At 40.2% G+C, this 24,064-nt stretch overlaps 2 protein-coding genes across 3 annotated transcripts; one reads left to right on the forward strand and one right to left on the reverse strand.

Moving 5' to 3' along the window:
- Window positions 1-60: 60 nt before the first annotated feature.
- zgc:152951 (uncharacterized) lies at window positions 61-9,586 on the forward strand. Of its 2 annotated transcripts, XM_004081843.5 has the most exons (11): window positions 61-478; window positions 1,211-1,450; window positions 1,555-1,672; window positions 4,021-4,173; window positions 4,257-4,451; window positions 5,897-5,970; window positions 6,113-6,310; window positions 6,582-6,719; window positions 6,805-6,894; window positions 6,981-7,124; window positions 7,203-9,586. In XM_004081843.5, the coding sequence occupies exons 1-11, from the start codon at window positions 431-433 to the stop codon at window positions 7,329-7,331; spliced, it is 1,527 nt and encodes a 508-aa protein (XP_004081891.2). In that variant the 5' UTR covers window positions 61-430; the 3' UTR covers window positions 7,332-9,586. The 2 variants fall into 2 exon arrangements, with proteins under 2 accessions (XP_004081891.2, XP_011487944.1); XM_011489642.4 differs by lacking the exons at window positions 4,021-4,173; window positions 4,257-4,451 and having other exon boundaries at window positions 69-478.
- Window positions 9,587-9,792: 206 nt separating this feature from the next.
- On the reverse strand, window positions 9,793-22,551 carry LOC101162641 (zinc finger protein 654). Its single transcript, XM_011489643.4, has 11 exons — window positions 22,278-22,551; window positions 21,374-21,519; window positions 21,028-21,109; window positions 20,648-20,783; window positions 18,578-18,780; window positions 18,178-18,314; window positions 15,180-15,321; window positions 14,689-14,973; window positions 13,477-14,604; window positions 11,922-12,676; window positions 9,793-11,827 (listed from the first exon to the last, which is right to left on the reverse strand). The coding sequence occupies exons 1-11, from the start codon at window positions 22,401-22,403 to the stop codon at window positions 10,786-10,788; spliced, it is 4,182 nt and encodes a 1,393-aa protein (XP_011487945.1). The 5' UTR covers window positions 22,404-22,551; the 3' UTR covers window positions 9,793-10,785.
- Window positions 22,552-24,064: the final 1,513 nt, after the last annotated feature.

Raw genomic sequence — 24,064 nt, forward strand, 5'->3', positions numbered from 1 at the left:
GTCACCAACCAGGTTTCCATGTGTTCGACAAAAATGTCATCCGTGCAGAAACAAGACCTAGTGGATAACTGATCTGTTTGCTGCTGATGTTGAGTTTTGAGGTTGGACAAATGTTAGTCGTGTATAAAAGATTTCATGTACGCCACAAAAATATTTAAAAACAATATTTTACTAATTTGTTTGGATATTTGTATGCTGATTTACATTCATCCGAGCCGACGACAAGGCATCAGCAAATGAGTATCAAATTTACATGAAGTACTTGAAGGCACCATCAAACAGGCTTGCTAGCACCAGTCGATGCTCCAATAAGCTGAAGCCATGTAACACTGGGTAAAGGTTATCATTGAGGATCGCCGCTATATTTTACCTGTAGGACAGCTCTTCTACCTGCCTTACACATATGTAGTAATCAACATGTTTAAATAACATGACAAATAGTTCTTCGTCTTCAGACAGGAGCACAAAACATCTAAAGGTAAAGTGCTACTACTGTTTTGATTATTCCCAACGGTGTCCGAATGTGTGTTTATCAGCAATATGTGCGGATTAACTCCTTAACAGTTATACTGACATTTATTTATTTGACAAGGTAATAAACTTGAGAACAAGGCGTCAAAAATTAGACACGTTGGTAACACAAGCTTAAAAATATCAAGACGAAAGTATTTAGAGTCATTTTTTTTTCCGGACTAATGCGGCAATTTTCTCAACAATATTTATTTAATCTCTTAGTCGTGTGAGGTCGCGTCTGTCACTGACGGAAAAGCCCGACTCTTCCCGAAGGGAATCAGGAAAATCATTTCCTTCCACTCGTTCTGGCTTTAAAAAATGACTGTATGCTTGCTTATTTTATTTTATTTTTATAGAATTAAACTTGCCAGGAGGCTGAAAAGTAAGGAATAATAAGTAATTTAAAAAAAGGAAAAAAAAAAATTCTTCTTCCTCTTTCGGCTCCATCAAAGAAAAAAATATGTATTTAATTAAAAAAAATTCAGATGGAAAACAAACGTGTATATCTGTAGGTATATATCTAAACTTAAACCAGGTATATGACATTGAATCAACTTTAAAAATCAGATCGAACAGCACATTCACTACCATCTTTGTTATATTATTATTTTTGTTAAATAAGAAACACGTTTAGCTAAACAAATGAAACTATCATTTCATTTTGATGGTGAAGTCTATTTTAATGTTTCCTCTGCAGATGGGCGAGTTTGCAAGCGGGGCTCCTGGCCAGATAACCGTGTACTCCATACAGGGCTGTCCACACTGCGTGCAGGCTAAGGCCACCCTGGGCCGATTAGGGGTCCCGGTGCACGACGTGGACGTTGGTAGTCATTCAGAAGTGAGGGCAAAGCTGAAGGAGCTGACAGGTCGCAGCTCCGTACCCCAGATTTTCTTCAACAGTGTTTACGTTGGTGGGAATGAAGAGCTGCAGAAATTGGTGAGGAGGAAACCAAACTCCAGTCAACCCTGAGCTGATGTTTTTTTTTAATTTTCTCAATCAGTTTGTAATTGATTTTTTTTTTATGTGTTTCCTAATGCTAGGCTCCTGAGGAGCTTCAGAGGTTAGTGTCTGTGGTCCAGACAGAGCCTCTCCCTGCTGATGCTCTCCCGTTACCTGACAAGAATCCATCGGAGCGTAGCGATCAGGAGACGGATAACGGTGAGCAGTTACCGTCATCACCAAACAGAGAAACCACTAAAGTGTCAAGGTCTCTCACTCGGTGGTGTGTCGAAACTTTATTGTGCAATATAACTGTGTTTTGGGGGTAGAAGTTGCAGGTTCTGTTTTTTTGAAATGACCCTCCTGAAGCGGCTGAGTCAGGTGAACAAACTCCGACTTAAATCCTGGCGAAGTTTAGAGAAATCTGTGTTTTGGACGATTACAGTACAGAAAGACTTAGTAAAGCAAACATGGTGGGTATTTTTTGTGCACATTCGTTTGTGGATGAGTTGAGAAGGACTAGTGGTTAGGAAACGCTGCTGCTGATGTGGACATGTTGGTGTGTTTGGGTAACAGCAGGTGTGCGTGTTGTGCACGCCTTGTGTTGCACAGTCCTTCAAAGGACAATTGAAAGAGGAACTTGATAGGGTTGCTGTGGCCAGCAGCACCACTTCGCTCCACAGTCTCATTATGTGGGATTATCAGACACACTGCAGTCTCATCATGGAAAAATGGCTCATTTCTGTGAAAAGATTTCAAATAATTTGCATTAATCCCCAAAACATTCATCATTTTTGTGCTGCATGACTTGACTGCCTGATTATTCCAAACATTGTGAATAAAAGTCTTCCATGTTTTTTGATGATTACAGTAAATTTCCCCTCCATACATACCTGCAGTAATTATTTAAAAACCCACTCCACTCATCCTTTGATCTATTGCAAAAGCGTTCTCAGTGGTCTTTTCATTACTATTATACCATGGTCCGGTTGAATACTCGATTCTGATTGGCTGCTGGGTATGCGTTAAAACCTGAAAACCGCACGGTGAAAAAAGAAGTTCCGGTCGGCTAGCTTAAATGATTTGTATCACTGCGCCGGCTTCTGTAAAACAACCTTTTGCTTCATCATCGGGGCAAAAACAAGCGGTAAGCGATTAACTTTCCCTCTGAATTGATGCTTTATTCAACCCATCGGGACGATCAGCATATATATATCGCCGAATCTTAACTGCAGCGGTGGTGCTGCGCGACGCGGACTATATGTTACGTGATGCGGCGCGATGCGCCGCATCACGTAACATATAGTACGCTGTTTATGAGAAAAGTGATACAAATCGAAAAAAAACAAGAATTAAGGACTAAAACCTGGTTAATATGTATTGCTTTTGTAAGTGACCATGGTATAAGCGGGTTAATGGCCTTCGAAGTGTGCGGTTACTACTTTTTAACGCACTTCGCGGAAGCAACCGTCCGACGCGAACGGTTCAGGCTTCCACGGCGTGCGTTAAAAAGTAGTAACCGCACACTTCGTCGGCCATTAACCCTTACTTACGCCATTTTTAGACACAATCATAAAGCTTGTGTCATTTTCTAGGACTTGGTTTCTGCAGAGCGGCAGTAGTTTATTAGAAATTCATCTCTGAGTTGTGGGCGGAACCCTTGGTGTGTAGCAACCCCGCCCCCCTTCCCGTTGCTGAAAGTTCTTTTGTTTATGCCCTCCTCCACTAGGTTGCAGCGCCCCAACCTAACATTAGCGGTGGAAGAGTATAGGATCTATCCAGCTATAGCAGCTGGTTGGAAGGAAACTAAGACGTACATGTTGGAGCGAAGCAAGGAGCTTGAGACCCCACCCCCAGCGTATTTTCTACGGCACAAAAAAGATTTTGCTAATTCACAATGATGATTTATTTGAGGAATTATTCAGAATTATAATTTTGAGCCAAACTTGTTTTTACATATGTCCACCATCATCAGAAAAATGCCACAAGAACATGTTAATAACACCAAAAGCACCATTTTCACCCAAGTGGATCTTTAAATAATTACCGTAGTTTATCCCTGATCTTTGTTTTTTGTGATCATAAAAAGATTGTTTTTGCATAAACACTTGGTGTAACGCCACTTCTGAAATCGAACATTGCTCTTATTTTTTTCTAACTTGTCCTTCCCGACAGCTGAGCAAGCAGATCAGAGCTGAAGGTGTCATGTGTTGGACAGATTTTACTGTTACAACAGGGGTTCATGATCTGATCTTCACACAAACAGTGTACATTTGAATAAACCCCCTGTTGTATTTGAGGCTAAGCTTTATTGATGATAAAAATATTTGTATGCATTCCTTGTTAGACTCGACAGAAAAGGAGATGAGAGGGAGATAGTGGGATGTTAGAGATGGGGTCGGGGGGCCGGTCCATAATACATGGTCTTAACATAAGAAAATTGCATGACTTAGGTCTCACAAACACACACCAAACACATTTTAACTAGTTCCTTGGACAAAATAAATGTTTGATTGCATCATCATTTTTTTTTTCTTGGCTGGGTCGGGACATTCCAAACCACTCAGAGTTTAGGTGTGAAAGAGATGAGTTGGCAGACCTGGTGGAGGACTTCAAGCATGCAGGTGTGATTGGCAGTCACTGGAGAGGGCTGACTTTGTACAAAATGAGCTTCTCAGGGACTCAGCTAGTTGACTGGCTGCATAAAGAAAAGGGCATGGGTAAGTGTTCTTATGAGAAACCCCCCAACCGCGTGTATCTGGCAAGCGCGTTCCGGCTCTTAACTGTAGCCGTTTCGTGCCAGCCAGGGAAGATGCTCGCAATACGGGCGTGGCGTTGTTGCAGAAGAAGTACATGGTTGGGGTGCATGGCGGTGGGCTGAAGGGTAGCAGTTTTGGCACGGATAAAGACGCCACGGAGACGCTGTACCGCCTGCTGGAAGACGACCCTCATTCATCTCTCAATGCAGGACGCACTGCCTCCTGCAATCCCATACGGGGTAGGTCAGGTGTGGACGGAGGCGGGCATCCACTCCTCACATCCCAGACTCCCGCTGATTTACACCCTTCAACACTCTCTAATCAAGTTCTCTCTGGCTGCTGAACCAGCGGACGACTCTTCTAAGTGTGTTTGCGATGGATATGTGGGCGTTGAAAGCTTCAGCGGGTCTCAATGATTTACTTTTTTACACGTTCGCCAGAAAAAAATTGAAATCTGCCGCATGACTGTCATATATTAATATAAAAAAGATTTGACAATGACAAAAACCCACTGTAATTTAGGAGATTATTGCTGACATTGGGAATATTTAATTTGATGAGTCAGGATGTCATCCATAAGATAATTGTTCTTTATTTGTTTTTTTAAGTTTAATTTTTAAATTTAAATAAAACACATTATAGTTTCTTCTTGGAAACTACCAGCAGTTTAAGCATTTATGGCTAGATTGTGAAATTTACAGTACAGAAAAAATCGTTTTGACCCATTTTTTTTAATAGATTTATAGTTTGTCCCTTTGCTAGGTCTAATGTCAGATAAACAAAACGTTTACAACCCAAAAAAATGTAAATCATTGAAGCCTTTTTGAAAACCCTCCTGCTTGGCTGTGATGTCTTTTGGTTTATTTAATTCCTAATTTCTTGTCACTTTTTAACTTGTTTGTTTGCTTGCTTTAGGTTGCTGTCTTGCTTAGTTTTCCAGCTTTTATTAACAAGCAACTCAAATCAAACCTGCTAATTATTTTGTTCCATTTTTTTTTGTTTTTCATAGATCCACAAATATGATTTTTCTGCAACAAATGTGTGCAGATGTAGATCTGACGTTTGCCATATCAGGGTTTCTCTAACCACACCTTGAATTTTAATGGCCTTCGTAGTTCAAATCAAAGCAAATCAATTCAAATTAAATCAGAATACTTTATTTATCCTGCATTTCCAGCAGAAATCCAATCACCAAATGTTAATTTAGGCAAACACAGAAAAGTTATGTTACAAAAACCAGAGCAAATGAACAGTGTGTAAAACTAAATACAAAATACAAACCTGTCGGGTGGTTTTATGAACATTTGCAGGTTTTCATAAAAGAGTTAAACAATTTTATTGCCAGAGGAAGGAAAGACCTGTGGTGCTCCGTTCTTATAAGGGCAGTTTCAGTCAAATTCAAGACAGAAAAGCAAATAAAAGCGGCTTTATCTTATTGTTCTAGTTTTGACTCCTCCCCCAAAAACAAAAGCCATCACAAAGAAAGAAAAGAGCTTTTTTTCAAACATGTAATATTGAAATGAACTTCATTAACTACAATTCAAAAGCCATCTTTGATTTGTGGTTTTTTTGGTGCGTCTTTTTTTAGTGGTGAAGGCAATTGGTTTATCAGGTCTAGTTGTTCTGCGTGTCTCATTAGACTCTAACCACTAAACATCACTGATCATCATTCTCCCTCTTTCAGCTGCTGAGCTGTCTTTGCTTTTACGAGAAATGATCCTGAAACTGTTCTCGGATCATCTCTCCGCCGATGGCAAGGTAACGGCCGCCGTCGCACGAAGCCTCACCGCCAGTCTTCCTCTGTGCCCCTTGTGGGGATTCAGCGGGTCACACTCGTTTGTGACTGCTCTCCGTTTCTCCTTTTCTGTGTTTGTCTTCTCTGTCATCCCGGCGCCCTCAGTCTGTTGACTATAAAGGCATGTCTGCCAACCCGGCGTTTGAGCGCTACTGTGACCTCGCCATTCAGCTCCAGAGGGTGGAGCTGCTTTCGCTGAGCCGGGAAGAGAAGCTGGCCTTCTTCATCAACATATACAACGCCTTAGTCATCCATGGGTACCTACGACTGGGGGCCCCCACCAACTGGTGGCATAGATACAGGGTAGGATCACAAGTTTGATGGAAAGTTACATATCATTAAAACCATTAATGCAGGCATTTTATTTTTTATTTTTTAAAAGATAAAGTTGATTTATATTTAGAGTTGAAAGGACAATGAAGAAAAAAATGTTTTACCGCAGAAATTACCCTGAAAATTAGTTAAATGTCTTTTATTACAGGAGGTTTGACAAGTTTACAGCTTCTATATTCGTTTTTGAACAATATTTTCAGTATTCACTGATTAAAAATGATTGTTTAATTTTATTTTCTAGTTCTTCAATTATGTGAGTTACTTGATTGGAGGAGAGGTTTTCACATTGCAAGACATTGAAAATGGCGTCCTGAGAGGAAACAGAAAAGGTGTGGCGCAGCTGCGAAGGCCTTTCTCCAAGACAGACCCACGGCTTCAGGTGTGCAGACTTCCTGTGCCAGAAAGGTTTGACGGATTATTGACGTTTTTCTGACCTGAAAACAACTTCCTTCATTGAACACTAGGTGGCACTCCCAGATGTTGAGCCTCTCATTCATTTTGCCTTGAACTGTGGAGCAAAGGGCTGCCCTCCTATTAAAACATACACTCCACAGGTTAGTGGGTTTCAGATCTGCACACTGATTCAGAATACGCTTTTCTCTGTGACATCAGTGATTGTTTGTGCGTTTTATCTCCTCAGGATATTGACAGCCAACTCCGCACAGCGGCTGAGGCCTTTCTGGAAAATGATGATGCTTGTGTGGTGGATTCTGGGAAAGGAGAGGTTCAACTCAGTCAGATATTCAAGTGGTACAGGGCTGATTTTGGAGGCACTGATGAGAAGGTACAAAAAGGCTTTTGCACTTTGGTTTTTTGGTGACGTGAAATGAAAAATAAAATTCCTTTTTTACTTCTCCCCCAGCTTCTGAAATGGGTTCTGGATCACATGAGTGACTCTCCAAAGAAGACCAGCCTTCAGGGTATTCTTTCTGGTGGAAAGACCAAAGTCAGCTTCCTCCCTTATGACTGGAGCTCCAACAGCTCCCACTGAGCATGCTTGCAGTTTTGCACCTCGTTTGTTTCTACTGAGCTGCATTTACCTGTGTCTACAAGGTGAATGACGGCATGTAACCTGGATGGGATGCACATTTGCACTAAAATGCACACAAAAAAAAAGCTTTTGAGGCAGACTTTCTTTAACTTTAGGTGTAACTGAATCCTAAACATAGTTCAAAAGATTTGGATTGCTTATCATCTTTAAAAGGGAAACTTTTTTACAAAAAAAAAAGCATATTTAAAGCATACACTTCATCATCTTACCTTATAGATTTAAAAATCCATTATGATTCTATGCTATAAACTTGAATGCATATTAGCTTTGTGCTGGCCTGTCTATGCCTAAAACTCAGGAGTGCGATCTCAGTGCAGCTTCTCCTTAGCCAGGGTTATCATGTGGCAGGTTTCATCAAATCTGCCTTTCTAAGCCATATCAGAAACCTTTGGATTCACAAACCTGCTCTCTCATGTGTAGCAAACCTACATTTCCACGTTGGCATGTTTTTTTTCATTTCATAATTAAAAAAGGAAAAGAAATCTGTAAATGTCCAAAGCTGCTTTCTCCTGCATCAAATGTTGGTAATACCTTGATTTTACACCTGGACGTACTGAAATGTAGCCCAAACAACATTTAAATGTTTATTTTCTTAGTATTTACTGTATAATCTGCAGAAAACTACAAGCAACCTGCTGTGGATTTTTTTCACCTGGTGGGTTTTCTTTCTAATCTTTGACCTTTTTATGTGTTTTTGTAAACTAGTCGTCAGCCCTTTGAGAAATCCTGTTCTTCCTTTGTCATTTGCAGTACAGTCATATTATCTCATATAACACTTTGTAGATACTTTGCAGATTTGAATGCCCTCTAAAAGCAGTTCATATATCTGTGCGACATTTTTTTTCCCCATTTAAATACATGATTTGTACTGACCTGTAAATGGATTTTAAAAAGACAAGTGATTACAGCTTTTCCTAATCATTTTATATCTCTAAATTACCATTATCTAACAGTTTTTTGCTTTAAATATTTTTTGTGCTATTTTATTATACTAAAATGTGTAGATTTAAGTGTTTACTCCCTCAAAATATAGAAATAAACATATTTCAAGTAGTATAAACAAGTTAATCTGTCTTAACAAAATATATGTTAAAACGCAAGTGATTTTTTTTTTCCTTAAAAATAAGTGCTTAAAAATAAAAAATGAGATATTTAAGTTTAAATATTATGCACCTACAGCAGTTAGGACTAATACAGAATTATGTAAAATATGACTGAATAGAAGTTTAATATTTTAAAACCAAATGAAGATAAAAACTTGAATACAAGGAAGTATTTAGTCTTTACAAAATAAATCTGTTTGCATTCTACAATTTTCTATGCAAGATCTACCACACTTTTCTACATAGATATTCATAGTTTAAAAATGTCCTGTTTTCCTAGGATAAAAAATAAATAAAATGACAGTAATCATTGTGAAATGACTGCGGACCTGACTGATGCATGTGTTTGTCTTTAGCAGAGTCGACACGTTTTGCACAGCAAAGTGTCGTGTTTTTCCAATGCTTTCCTAGAGTTTGTACCGTCACCTTAACAGAGTGTTAACAGCATGTTTCAGAGCGGGAATGCTGCTGCTGCTGATGATGATGATGCATGGATCACTAGAAAACCTTTCTCTTGAATGCTGATTTTTAACCGTTGAAAAAAAAAAAGTTCCTTTTTGTGAGGTTTTGGCATAAAAGTTACAGGTAGTTGGACTTCTGATACCAGAATACCACTATCTATACAGAATGAGGTCCTTTATATACTTATTTTTGCCTGCTCACTTTAGGACTTTAGGGGTCATTACAGCAAATCCTCCATATAACGCTTTCCTCTCTATTCACCCAAACGACCCTCATGTCCTCTTTAACTCCATCCATTAACGTCATCTTTGGCCTCTTTCCTTGAAGCTCCAACATCGTTTGCCATGAGATGAAATATCATTCATATAACAATTCAATATTGAGTAGTCTTGGGGTAAAAATTCTTTGCACTTTCTCTTCCAATTCTAGCTTTTGGCGCTAAAAGCTGTTTAAGAAAATATGTTTAAAGTTCCCAGCACGTCTTAAAAATACCTCATTTTAAAAATATTTGTTATGCAAATCCGTTTAAATAATGAATTATGATACTGTTTTATAGTCCCACTTGTTGGGGTTAAAATGTGTTGAACAGTTATATATGCAATGCTGAAAATAAAGTTGGATTTAGTCGGATTTCTTTCATTGTGCTTCTTCATATCTGATGTTTGTTGGTGCAACTAAAAGCCTTTTGTCAATCAGTAGCTGGTTTAATTGGAGAACTTCCCTTTTGTAGAATGAGCTCCTTTTCAAATCAGTAAAAACTTTATTTGCTTTATCAGGAATGATTTGCTTCTTTAGAAAGTTGTCTATGAATGTGAAACAAAACAAAAATCATGAAATGAATGTTTACCAATTTATTTAATCAAAAAATTTAGTTGCTTTTAAGAAAATAAATGAGCAAAGTTTTTTTTAAAAATGTTTACATTTGTACATATAAATTAGAGTTCAATGCAGTTTTATTTTAAACCATACCAAATAAAATCAGCATTATCAACCACTAAGAAGTTTGTACATCTTAACCAATACAAAGTATTTTACATTTGATCTCTTTTTAGCTTGTTATTCTTTCTACAGTTTAAACACTGTAATTCAGATTTGGCACTATTTTACATTTGATTGTTTTACAAATGAATAAACACATTTCAGCCCATTCTAATGAGGGTTTCATAAAACACTGCATGAAATGCAAACTCAAACAATGAGCAGGTAATACCATCCATATAGGTTTTTACTGTTTAGCAATGGTTTTCAATTCAAATTCTTAAAACTTTATAGATCCCCGTTACTTGTTTTCTAACATTTGAAGGGCTTATAGCTGTGTGCAGGAAGCAGTTGGGGTTCAAGTCTCACTAAAGACCCCGTCGTTGAGTTATTGTGCAGAGAAGAGGATGTTCAAGGTTTTCCATGATCGTTTTTATTTACGAAGATTCTTTAAGGATAAGCTAGCTCTGGATGCTTCAGAGCAAAACCAACAGAAGCAGCTTCTTTTGGGTGACTTCTGCAACCCCATCGGGTGGTTGCGGAAGTGATTACTCTCCACAACAAACATGATACGGAAACATCTTGGTGCAAATGTTAAAGAACCTCCACTTTCTTTAAGAAGTGCAATCTGCTTTAAGAGCTGTTTTTCTAACCCTCCGAAGTGCTCAGCTGTCCCTTTTCATTTGAAAGACCACATCTGCTGAACGTCCAGACCTGTAAATTCTGCACACTGGTTGTGAAGCATCTAAAATCCAGAAGTATTGGTTACCTTTGAAAGTGACTTTTTCTATTGTCATTTTCCCTACCTTTATAAAAAGCTGGCACCTGCTCATAAAAAACGTTTTCAACATTTAGTTTTCATCATCTGAGTCAAAACCAAAGAGAGAAGAGCAGGTGTTAAGGGTCTGATGGCTCTGAAGCTCCTCCAAAGTGTTGAAAGAGGATAGACATTTGTCACAGCGATGTCTGATCTGTTTTGGGGCCGACACGACCTCATTTGTGTCTTTTTGTTGAGCGGTTTGTTTATTTTTCTTGTAGTATTTCTTAGGTGGGGGCTGGTCTGAAGACCTCCTCTTGGGCATTGAGAGGACCGATTCGTCCAGGTACGTGGAGGGCGGTGGTCTGATGAAAGGGGCTTTGACAAAAGGTGCGTAGGCGGGATCTTCAGGCTTGAAGGTTTTGTGCTCAGTGATGTGTGGCTCCCCCATATTTTTCTGGATCCCTTCAGCCAGAGTGGACACATCCTCTACGTCTTTTACATCTATTACATCCCAATCTTTAGGAACTTTCTTTTGACACTTCTTAGCGGAACTCTTAATGGCAGCAGGGGTGTTGGAATTCGAGGGGGGCTCCTGTGCGTTCCTCCCAACATCTTCGTATCCATTGATGGTTGGTTTCCCACTTTCCACGTGTTGATCGTCATCCCATTCTTTAGAACAGTGTTCAGAGTAGGACATGTTTGGGCTTTTATCTGGGACACTTCCTGTAGAGCTTTCATCTGCAGCTTTAACCCTGTCCACATGAACATCCAGAGTGGGAGCCTCTCCCTTCCTGCTTTGCAGCCACAACTCTTCAACCTTCACTCTCTGCTTCCACGGAGCCTCAGAGCTGGGCTGCTTCACTTCCGGGGTGATTTGCTCCAACTCTTCTTTCTGTGGAACGGGGACATAATGCCTCCATTCATGGTCAAAGAGACCCTGACAATTGGAGAAGAGCTTCTCACAGTCTGTGAACTGACACTGAGGGGTGAAGGGCTGATGGGTCCTGACGTGGTCCTTTAACTCCTGCTGCTGTGCGAAGCGTTTGGTGCACTCCAAATGGTAGCAGAAATACGGCAAAGAAGCCCCGTGGAGCTTCACATGGTCTTTGTAATGCTGATAAAACTGAATCTGCCTGTAAGACAAAAGTAGAATAAAAATAAAGATTCTTTTGATTTGTAATGATGGAAAATCAAACCTCATAAAACTTCGTGTCACATGTTTCTCACCTGAGGCAGAAGCTGCACTTTCGCTTGGACCAGAGAAAAGCCTTCTCCAGCACTTTCTCCTCCTCCACATGGCATCTGAGAGCATGCTTGGTTATGGTGCTGCCTAATCTCATGAACACTTTATCACAGGAGTCTGATGGGCACAGGTGGAACTTCACGTCCACATTGCAGCCATTTTCTCCTGCTGGCCTTTCCTGTTCCTCTCCTCCCTCTTTATCCTTTCTTAAAAACGGTTCCTTTATGACCACCAGATCATCTGACAGGACCACCTGCTCATCCTTGAAGTCCACCTGCCTGGACGTGGAGTCTTTTTTCTGAATCCCAGAGGTCTTTTTGAGGAGGATGCGGACGTTCCTGATGATTCTTTCTTCCCTTGTGAGACTTTCCAGTTTGGTTTTACTTTTGGATTTCTGCTCAGATGCTTCCACTTTAGCAGATGGAGTCTTACCTTCTTTAGTGTCGTCTATAATCCCATTAGCAGTTGGAGTTGTGTCGGTGCTTGGCTCCTCATCAGGGGGTTTCTGTTTGCACATTTCATCGATGTGGTCCAGAACATGCTTTTTGGCCAGTGGGAACTGTTTGAAGCGTTTCCCACAGAGGATGCATTTCAGTTTTCGGTTTTTCAGATGGGAAATAGCATGCCTCATCACGTTCAAACCCTTATAGGTTTTACAGCAGAGGCCGCAGCGGTATGACAAATGGCCGTATTTTTGAGTCCGGAGTACTCTCTCCCTCCATGTCGCTTTGGCTTTGAGCTGAACGGAAGACAAAGAAGCAACAGTTACAACAATCTGAGATGGATAAAAGAAAAGTCAACCAGGAAACTGGCACATCCTTAAAGATACACTGGTGAAAAACATGTTTTTGGTGTTTTTAACATGTTCTTGTGGCATTTTTCTGATGATGGAAGACATTTTAAAAAGAATTACGCTCAAAATGGTCCTGAGTATTTCTTTATTTAAATTGTTGTGAATCAGAACCAGAAAAAGAAATGCAGTTTTAAAAAGAGGTTATCTGTGACGTCGAAATAATGCTGGGCGTGCCACAAACTCCCTGCTTTGAGCTCTCAGCAACTGGGAGAAGGCAGATAAGGTTACCCCGTGGGATGGTCCCGCCGACAACTCAGAGGCAAACTACTAACAAACTACTGCCGCTCTGCAGAAACTATGAACTAAAAGACCACAGGGAACGCTGTTAGAATAGATCAAAAGATGATCAGAGTGGGTCTTTAAAACAAAATCTGGTGATTTTTAATATCTATTTAAGCTCAACCCTTACCCAAAAATGTCAAATTTCTAAAGACTATCACTATAAACAAGCAATATGTCAAACAACATTATACTAAAGCAGTGTTATGCTAAAAAAAAAAAAAAACTATAAAATAACTTTGTGTTTGAAACTGGATTTATTTTAGGTAATTTGACCTAATTCAAAGCTATACATATCAGATCAAATCTGCCTTGTTGTTTGATTCCATTTTCCAATTCTTTCATCCACTCAATTGCCACCTTTTCGCCCCTCACCTGTCAAGATGTTTGAAGTAAACACATCTTACCTCGAGTTTGGGGATCTCCAGATTCTGCTCCGGCTGGAGATCCTCTTCTGCACTCATCTCATCGGACTGCTTACATTCCAGATGTTCCTCGCTCTCGTTTTCAAGCTGTTGGGATTGAAGGGAGTAATTGTGCAACAGTTCGATGGGAAACTCGGGTAACTTCAGCAAGGGTCCGTCAAGCTCAGGATTAGCTTCTACAAGAGGAACTCCATAAAGCTCAGGCACAAACTGAGCTGGAGATTCCCCTTGAATTTGTTGGCAGTAACTGCTAGCATGGACTAAGCTTGTGTTGCCTCTGTTTTCATTCCCAGGGTCACGCTGATGCTCAGGTTCATTCTCTTTCTCCTCATTCTGGTTTTCCAGTTCGATATCCCGGTAAGGCCAATCCCGATCTTTCTCAGGAGTGCCGGTTTTCTCGTCTTCACCACCACTGTATTTCTCGAGGTTCATTTCATTGTCAGGATAAGAGAGCTCCAGTTTGTGTAAGGGCTTCCTTCCGCGCTTTCGCCCTCTAACTTTGATCTTGTTCTCTTTAACCGTCTGCGCCTGCTCGAGCCTTGGAAGACCCTGCAACCATCTTCTCTTTTGCCCTTTTCTTTTTAGAATTTGACTCTTCACACATCTAGACAAGTACTCCCTCTTGCGGTTCAGAGGGAGCTTAAGAGAAGCGGATTGTTCCATCTTTGTGTGATTCTGTCGTAGTGAATACGCGGGCTTGCTACCCAAAGAGGTTGATTCGAGGTCATATGTGACCTCTGGATCCGGATCGAACTCCTCATTGGAGATTATTTTGGTTCTCTTTGGGAGTCGTCTTCTCCATTTCATCCTTCTTAAATGTGCGTCGTTGGGTTCTGACTTTTCTTCCACTCCATTTGTCAGCGTCTGTTTCTGAGTTTCGTTTGGAGTGGCAGCTGGACTGCAGTGGCATGACTTTAAACCAAGAATGCACGAGCTGTGCACCGATTTATTTGGCAAGTATTCCGGGGTGCACTCCTTTTCCTCTTCCTCCTTCATCTCACTGAGAACAGCATCCTTGGTGACCTTGTCACTCATCAACTCCAAACAACGAGTTCTAAGAGTTAGTAGGTTCCAAAATTCGGGGTCAAAACACAAGCGCTCCTTGAGCATCTGAAAAAAAGAATTTAGAAAACTGTAACAAACACAGAAAGATCACTTTTCTTTCCGACATAGTCTATATTTTTTTATATGTACCTGCAGAATATGGAAGCGAACATTTGTCCGGACGGTGTTGCTGTCAGGATGCGGCTCCTGATCAGGATGCATGTAAAGCAGGCAGACTGTTCGGTAGGCCTCCAGGCTCCTCTCCTGGCAGAACACGAGCAGGGCACACGCTCGGCAGATCTCTAGGTCATGAGGCAGCAGGAACGCTATGGTCTTGCAGACGAGCGGCTGAGTAACAGTGTCGGCCTGCTTATCGCACAGCTGCAGCGCTCTGGCACAAAGCTCCACACACACCTCCACTCCCTTATTTCCAAGCTATTCAAAGGAAAGAAAACAAGGAGAAAATGAAAGAAACTGCTCTTGCTATAAAAAAAAATATTTTTGTTAAACACGAGTCCTTAAACTTCAGGTGCGCAACCTAAACACTATTAGTGCATTTCTCAGACCAACCAAAAGAATGAAAGCGGACAAATGCAAGAGGTTGATCCAGAGGGGTTGAAGATGATGGCGAGGAGACTCACCTCTGCAGTGACCAGTTTGATGAAGGGGAAAATGGCTCTCACATTGGTAGCAGAGGAGGCCAACTGTAAGCACTCACTGAGGAAGCCTTGTCTAGATGGATGGGCTCTGAGATACAGCCTGCTCCAGATGAAAACCAAGTCCCTGAAAGAAGTCAAATCAGTTCAACCTTCACGTGCAAAGTCTACTTTGACCAGTTGCAATACTAGAAACTTTTATAGGTCACAGGATTGTCTGATAGAACAGGAAGTAGAAAGCATTCGAGTGTTCCCTCGATTTCTTTTGACAGCGCACAATGTTCTGTGTCCCCATTGGCTGTTGATTTTGTCAATCAAACTCTTCCGTAGTGTCTCTTGTACAGAGTTGAATCACGTGCAGCTTGCCAAAGTTAGATCTTTGTTTGAACTTTTGAGATCTTAAACGGGAGAGAAAAAGTGTGAAAGACTTTAAAAATGTTCATGTTGCTCTGAGAAAAGTGTTGTAGTGAGAAGTTTTTCAGCTTTAAACAGCTGTAATCCTGCTTTCACCTACCGCTGGTTATGCATGCCCCGCGATAAACCAGGGAACACTGTACAAAGTTCTGCACAGCCATCAAAAAGGGAGAACAAAGCAAATCTGAGCATCAAAATGAAACTATGGACCAACGAAGCCTGTGCTGAGAAACTGCATTTGTCGTATAAATCTCAAACAACTACATTAAAGTGTGAATGATGCATTGTGGAATGCCAAATAATTAGAGGCAAACACAACATGTATAGACAATACATAAATTCAAGAACATGAAAGGAGCTTAAAAGAACACCAAAAGTTTAATGTTACAGAGACTTAGCGATTCATTACCATAAATTCCGGGCTATAGAGCGCCCCAGATTACAAGCCGCGCCGTTAAAATTTTTAAAGGGTAACCTATGTTATACACACATGCGCCATCGTTTAAACATGTTGTAACGAACGTTCTGCGCATCTCCAACAGTAAACAGTCTAAGAGAGGGAGAAGCTAACAAATTTCACATTTTCTCCTTTCCAGCATTTTTGCCTATTTATTTGATCACACAAACAGCCAAACAGCATGGATGTCACTTCTGCTCACAGCCCCCTCAGGCATGGTGAGGAACTTTACACACACGATTCCCCACTTCCCATGAGTCTAAAGGCCCGTACATACCGGAACGAATATTCGCCAGGCGTTATTCGCCAGCGTTTTTCGCCACGTTTTTTGTGTTCACACCCAGGCGATTTTCGCTGACGATGAGCCGAGTGAACATGCAATTTCATTCCCTGACATTAGATGGCGCTTAATATAAAACAGAAATACTCCTGTACACAAGGTGGCGCTGCGCAACTTTACGCTTCTTAAAGTCGCTTTTCGCTCAGAAGAAGAGAGCAAGTATTTACGCGCTTGTCAGAATCATACAAAGAAAACATGAATATTTCAAGCACCAGTAGCTCCAACTGGTGCTTGGTTCAGGGATATTTTAAAATGTCCGTCATTATTTCGTCGTGGCACTTGGCGTCTATCTTCTTCGCTGGTATGTGTGCTCAGAAAGGCAGTTTGATGTTTGAACGCCCACAAGTTGTGTTTTACTGTAACTTCAGAAGCACCAGACGCGTGTGCAAAAGCGCTGTTCTCATTGGTCGTATAGTTTTCGACGCGGCGCGTCGAACCAAAAAAACGAACCGAGGCGTTTTTTAAAAAGTGACGCTTTGACACGTGGCGTTTTTTCGCGTCGGTGTGCACACTCACATTGGTGCCCTTTGTTCAGTCACGAGGCGTTAAACGTCGGCGAAAATCGCGGGCGAAATTCGTCCCGGTGTGAACAGGCCTTTAGGGGCTGAAGGCCAGGCTAACCTCCGGGTCGGACACTGTGTCGAAGATTGAGGATGTGAATGTGCTGAAAACACGCACGTGTGTAACAAGCGGAAGGAGGGGAGAGAGCAAGAGCAGCAAAAGTGTGTTGGGGGTGTGTATTTATGTTTGTTATACAGAATGAAAGAGAACTGTAATAAAAGAAGGTCACTCCCAGAAGAAGATGAATGATTCTTTATTAACCCACTCTGGAGGCTCTGAGGGTCCGAACAGGGAAGTGAACAACCAAAGGAAGATCTTCAGCGGCGAGGAAAGAAAGAAAAAAAGTAATCGCAGGAAAGGTTCTACACATGATATTTTTACAAAGAAAGACTGTACACAGAAAGAGTTTTCAAAGTTTTAATGATCCATGCTGTTTCGCTACTTGTGGGTGTGTCAAAATAAATGGGCTTAATGTCGGAAATGAGGGTACTGTTCGGAGTCGAGATGTGGATGGTTCAGGAATTGTTTTCCAATACAGTCAGTTGTTTGAATGACAGCTCAGATAACTGATAGCTGGAACCATCTGCTTTACTTAGTGAAATTTCCGTGAGTATCTGTTTTTGCTATTCATTCTCAAAGTGGGAATTTACATTAAACCTGCATTATCCCTATCTCACGCTTACATTTCTGCTCGAGTGCCCCCAGCGGCTGTTAGAAAAAATGCATAAATTAGCCGCATCTTTGAATAAGACACAAGGTTGAAAGCGTGTGACAAAAGTCTTCTTCCTCTTTCGGCTTCTCCCATCAGGGGTCGCCACAGCGAACAAGTCGCATGGTAAACTTGGCAATGTTTTACGCCGGATGCCCTTCCTGACGCAACCTTCTCAAACCGGGCTTGGGACCGGCACAGAGGTAGAGAAGGGAACAGGGAGCAGCCCGGAGTCGAACCCTGGTTTCACGGACGGAAGCCGCCGCAAACCAGCACGAGCTAAACCGGCTCGCTGTCACAAAGCGTGTGACAAAAGTAGCGGCTTATAATCCGGAAATTACGGTATATGTCAGGGATGTAACACTTCATTGCCTCGCTTCTTTTTCCCCATCCTATCTTCCAACTACCTCACTCAGGTTACTTTTACCAATATAAAACTACAAGGGCAGAAGTACTAAAAACAAAACGGCAGCTCAGCAGCCTTGGATTATGTCTACCTTACCAGATGTAATACATGTCTCCGTTGTGAAGCTGGCGAGTGAGGAAAGCTTTGCAAAGCGACAGGAGAAGTTCATCTTTTTCCACACTCTCTGTGTTGCAGATGATCTCCACCGCATCACGGCCGTCTATTTCTGCCATCTGAGGAGGACAGCATCATGAAATCAATAACATTTTCTCTACAGTTGTATTATTTATTGCATGCTACTGGTTTACATAGAAGTGTTTGACTAAGTGATCATAACAGGAAAATTTTTTGAACCAATTTTTTTCAATGCAAAATAAGACTAATTACATAAATCTAGGATTTACCCGGATTTACATTTGCAGCCAAACAGCAATATAAGAAAAGTCCATAACATTTTCATCCTTTTTCCAAACAGATTTGCAGTGACGTTCTTCACCTCTTTGTGAAGGTTTTCATACAGTGAAGCCTTGTACAGACAGGTCAGGTAGGCCTGGTGGAAGTACAGATGCTGTGCTGCTTCGTGATTTTCCAGGCAGCTTTTAGCCAGGGTCATAGCCTCCTGGATGCGTTCACAAGCTTGCAGATATCGAACGCGCAGCTCCAAGAAAATGGGCGGCTCTGAGCTTAAGAAGTCCTCCACTGTTTCAGAAAGAAAGAACATGTGGAAATCTGACTAGATGATTCCAGAACAGTATTGAAGTTGCTATTACTAGCAAGAAAAATGTGTTAACTTCCAAAACACTGTGTAGTGAAGTAAATTAAACTGACACTCCTAGAATTTCTTAAAGAATTATAAAGTTTGAAGACTTGATATTATTATTTTTTATTTCTTTGCTCCTCACCTAACTTTACAGCAGGCACTTTTCTAAGGTTCGGTGAGGCAAAAAGTTAAAACTCTAACAGCAACAAAACCTTTTCAATACTTTCAGATCAGTCTGATCATCAACAAGCCAAACTTATTCAGAAGCAGATTTTGTTCCCAACGAATGCAATTACTGAGATGGCAAAGATGTCATTAAACAAAGCAAAAGTGCTTCAAATAAAGAATCTTTGAACTTTGGAAACAAATTCTCAAAGAAAAAACACAAATAGATTTAAGCACCCAATCCCAGCAACAAGTCAACGGCTAAGCCTGCACAATATACCGCAAATTTATCGTTATCGCAATATCCAGCTCTGCAATATGCATATCGCAAAAGACGGCGAATATCGCAATAAATCGCAAATCCAAAATGTGTTAAAACAATCTTCTAGCAGCTTGAAGCATTTAACGAATCAAATAAATCCCTTTATGCTTTGACCAATCAGATGGACGCCTTCCCATTGTTGACCAATCAGATGGAGGCCTATTATGTTAGATGTTTGTCCCCCATGTCGATGAGGGTCATTTGGAGTACAGTAAACCCTTGTTTTTCGCGGGGGTTACGTTCCAGAAAGAACCTGTGATAGGCAAAATCCGTGAAGTAGAAACCTCTATTTTTTTTAACAGTTATTATACAATTAAATACTCTATTATACATTGAAAAGAAAGAACAAACCATTTTACAGGCTCAAGCAATTGTTTCACAAATCAAAGTACTTTAGAAACGTTTTTTTTTTTTCAACAAATAACTTCTGTACTGTACTGTCAAATAATAATTTGAAACATCGCTGTAAACAGAAGGCTTCAAATCGCGGAGATAAGCCCCGCCCACCGCGACCCGAGAGTAATTAAATTAAACGGGAGAAAATTTAGATGATCATGAAAAAAATACAAAGTACAAACGGACAAATAGTGGCTCAGGTGTATTTCAATGCTCTTCAGTCTGAGAAGCTGCAGTGTTTTCTCCTCAAGCCCGCGGTGCAGCTGTGTGTGTTTGTTCGGGAGAAGAACATAGTGATTGACAGTTGGTGTTGCTCTTTTTCTATGGGTTTTAGAGAAACTTGAAATTGCAAGATGATTTGCATGTACGTAATTTGGAAAGCTGATTTACGTACGTGTACATATTAAACTGCAACATTATTGACGCACAGGTAGAGAAGAAGCGGAGTGACTTTTTTAGCCAATCAGAATGCAGAACACAATGCACGATGCAAATCCGAGAAGTAGCGAAACCGTGAAAAGTAAACCGCGTTATAGCAAGGGATCACTGTATAATTTTTAAACTGTTGCAATGAAATGGGAATGATATTTTTGTTTATTTTTCTGTTTGTTTATTTACCGCAAATTTATCGTTATCGCAATATTGATCACTAATATCGCATATCGCAAGTTTTCCTCATATCGTGCAGCCCTATCAACGGCAGAATAAATTGTTTGGCATTAGCAAAGAAAATGTGGCACAATTTTTCACAGGCGCAACCCCCACACCCCCGATTCTCATCTCACAAATACAACAAGTTCATTACAAATGTGGAATCTTTTAAAGATCTTAATCAATTTAAGGTTTCAAGTCAATGACAATTTTTACATTAAAGCACTAATCTACCAAAGATAAAACTTGCTTACTTTTTCTACTGTACATACCCTCATTTTGTGGCAAATCTGCTTCCTTTAAGATTCCCTGAAGGACCGGATTCTCCCACGGGCCTCCTCCTTTAATAACCTGCTTCACGTGCTGTAGGTAGATGTTCCTATGTCTCAGGAGCTGGAAGTGGCATTCCTGCAAAAACGATATTCACTCTAATTCTCTAACAGTATTCTTCAATACAAAACAGGTTTGTCCACATGGCCATCCAACTGATGAGACGGCATTTGGTATTTTGACAATAAAATGTTATGATTGCTTCTGAACAGAAATTAGTAAGACAATCTCCACACTAAAAAAGCTTACAACTGAGATTTTGATTATTTGAAAAACATTGAAGAAAAAATGAAAGTAGGGACCCAATATTCTCAGTTCTCACCTGAAAAGAATCAAGAATGTCTTTTAAAGGCTCTTCCACAAACTCCTCTTTGCTAAAAAACAGCATCAGCTCAAAGAAGCTCCTGTAACACAGAGTGGAGTGGGGGGGGGGGGGGTCAAACCTATGTGTATATATACAATATGCACTTGGCAGTAAATAAAAACTTCCTTCTAAAGGTATAACAATGGAAAAGACATTACAAAAAGACAGAAAATAGTTCATAAAAAGAAGAAATGAAAAATGTTGTGGTGCTAAATACAGCACCAAACTTTTTATTACTATTTTTAGAGATGACAGTTAATTTAGATTGCATATGAAATGCACAAAGCATGTAAAAAGCACTTACAACGCCAGACTACTGAGAACATATTGGATGTGTTGACAGTCGTCTGGAAAGCCGGCTGTGGCTCTGGTGAAGCAGCAGATCGCAGTCCTCAGCACCTTCAGCTGAGGGAGGGGAACTTGCCACTGACCTGTGTACTCCTCAACTAGCTGTTCAGAAAAAAAGACCAAAGGGGGTTTAAAGAGTGACAATCCTTCAAACACTGAGATATATGGCGATCTAAGTGAAGTAACAATACAGATCGCATGGATATTTGATAGATTTTAACTAAAACACTATAAAATAGAGGGTTTGCTTGTACGTACTTAATTAAAATAAAATTAATTAACGAGTTGGCTTTACACTAGGGTGCACTATCAGCCAGGTTTAAAGAAAGAAAATAGTTAACTATCAGGGCCAAATACGTTATTCACCATTGTCGAGAAGCTGTACATTGGGAAGCTAAAACATGATGGACTGTACTGCTCAGTCAGTCTTCGTTTTGATTACACACCACCATGTAAAGAGAGCAAAATTGTAGTACTCGCGCTCCTATGGACTCTCATAGGATTTCCAAGCTTTAATATTCTTTACCTAATAATTACGAACCTCAACAACTGAACTGAAAGTTGGTCTTCCTTCAATTTCTGGAGAATAAAAAATAAGCTTAGCTTACACACTTTTTTTCCTTACAAATATTTTATTAAAACACGTTTGCAGGACAAAGTTATCTATCTAGGAAATTAATATAAAACACAATAAAAGATGGTTTATCCAGTGAGTTACAATTTTGACGGGCAATGCAGTCGTAGCTGGATAATAAATACAGCTAGCCTGGCAGCTAACGTTAGCTAGCAAAGCTAGTCGCGTTAGCCACAAACAGTCAACAAATCCGTTGATAATTAGCTAAAATGTCAACCTAACATACCTCACAAAACTTAGAACAGTAGTCTTTGCTGCTTAGAGTTGACTCCTTACTGCAGTATCTTAGACAGAGCGTGTCGAGAGCTAATTCCAGTCCGTATGTTTCCAAATCACTTTCGTTGTCCGCCATACTGCCTGCTGTATCCTGCGCATTGTCCTGGTTGCCAGGCTTGCTGACTCTGGGACACCTTGTGGAATGAAGAAAGACAACCTTCAACCTGGCAACTGCTGTATGAATTTTGCGCCTTTGGATTGTGAAACTCTTAATGAAGTGGTAGCTGATGAAAGCTCCACGGGTGCAAGTAGTTTAAATTGTGGAAATTGATCACATTTTACTTAATAATAATAATAATGATGATACACAAACCTCTTACAGTGTTTCTCCATTGGTTTGGCTCATTTCTTGAAACAGAAATTACATTCTCAAAACAACATGGACAAACCTCCAAACCACTTGGCAATTGTTCACAACAGAATGGAATTTCTCATTAATGTCATCAAATTGCGAATGTCTTAGTGCATGTCTCAATGTCTCAGTAAATCTTTGCAAATGATTAAGTACAGGTAGCCTACATTTAGCACAATTTCCAAGTGAATAGATCGTGTTGATCTAAACTGACTGTTGATTCTCAGTCTAATGGTTGTTCACTCCAAAATGAGTCAGCATCATTTCATTGTGTAAGTCATCACATGCACAATAGTCTGTTCAATCCTCAAAATTAGTCAAGAACATAATACCATGAATACGATTTATGAATCCCTTGGAACATTTGATACATTTATTACAGCAATTGACAGTCAGGTGAAACTAGAACTTGCATTAACTTGCATAAGCATTATTTACAGCACTGTAGGCTGCATATCATTTTCATTTTTTTTTTGTTTGTGTTTTTATTATAAAGTGTATACATTTTCTTTTGCTCTGATGTATGAAATTTACTTTGTGTGTATGAAGGATTTCCTTGGCAGTATGAGTGCAATGTGTGCTGTTACTGTAAAGGCTACTCTTACCTTCTAATCCTTTTCCTTTTTTTCAGTTTTATACAAAATTGTATTCTGTTAGCTATACAAAAACAGTACAGTAACCAATGAAGGTTTCAATGAAGGACTGAGCTAAGACTGAAAGGTGGACATGAGGGATATTTCAATGGTCCTCTGCTATAGTGACAAAACATCTAATCATTTTGACTTGCAGTGCTTACACAATGCCAAAGGGACAAAGTATTTTGGGGGCACTGACTGTTTAAATGAGAAGGAAATTTAGTTTTGACACATGAGTGAATTGTTTTGGGAGAGATATGAGCTTTTGCAGGTGAACCATGGTGTTGTGCCGAACCATCCACATTATTTTGGCAAAAGCACCAAGAGTGTTGAGAACGTCCGGTCTGCTTCAAGAAATGAGCCAAAGCTATTGAGAAGGATCTTTGCCATTTTGGTGGCACTGACTCTTTACATGGGAAAGGAATTTAGTTTTGAAGCATGAGTGAACAGTTTTGGGAGCTATATTAGATTTTGCAAGTGAGCTATAGTGTTGTGCTGAAATGTAAGACTGTTTTGCCAAATTATCTTAGAATTTTCAGAATGTAATTTCTGGTTCAAGAAATGAGCCAAACTAATGGAGAAAAACTGTGATGGTAAAAGACAAGGATACGCATTTTTCATCAAGTTTAGTGAACTGCTGATGTGACTGTTTTGGAAACATGGAAAATAGGGGAATGTAATACTGAATTTCACTTGAACTAACTTTATTACTTTGGGACAACAGCATTTTTGTGTTTTGCAGTAGAGTAG

This window comes from Oryzias latipes, chromosome 21 (genome assembly GCF_053564925.1).
Source record: "Oryzias latipes strain Hd-rR chromosome 21, Olatipes_Hd-rR_3.1".
In the NCBI taxonomy this organism is placed as follows: domain Eukaryota; kingdom Metazoa; phylum Chordata; class Actinopteri; order Beloniformes; family Adrianichthyidae; genus Oryzias; species Oryzias latipes.

Excerpts from the sequence above, each read along its gene's own strand:
- zgc:152951 (XM_004081843.5), top strand. The coding sequence starts at position 431 with ATGACAAATAGTTCTTCGTCTTCAGACAGGAGCACAAAACATCTAAAG. Across the intron at positions 1,673-4,020 it reads CGATCAGGAGACGGATAACG|AGTTTAGGTGTGAAAGAGAT; the intron begins GTGAGCAGTTAC and ends CAAACCACTCAG. Across the intron at positions 7,125-7,202 it reads TTGGAGGCACTGATGAGAAG|CTTCTGAAATGGGTTCTGGA; the intron begins GTACAAAAAGGC and ends CTTCTCCCCCAG.
- LOC101162641 (XM_011489643.4), bottom strand. The coding sequence starts at position 22,403 with ATGGCGGACAACGAAAGTGATTTGGAAACATACGGACTGGAATTAGCT. Across the intron at positions 20,784-21,027 it reads ACATTCTTGATTCTTTTCAG|GAATGCCACTTCCAGCTCCT; the intron begins GTGAGAACTGAG and ends TCGTTTTTGCAG. Across the intron at positions 11,828-11,921 it reads AAGTGCAGCTTCTGCCTCAG|GCAGATTCAGTTTTATCAGC; the intron begins GTGAGAAACATG and ends TTTGTCTTACAG.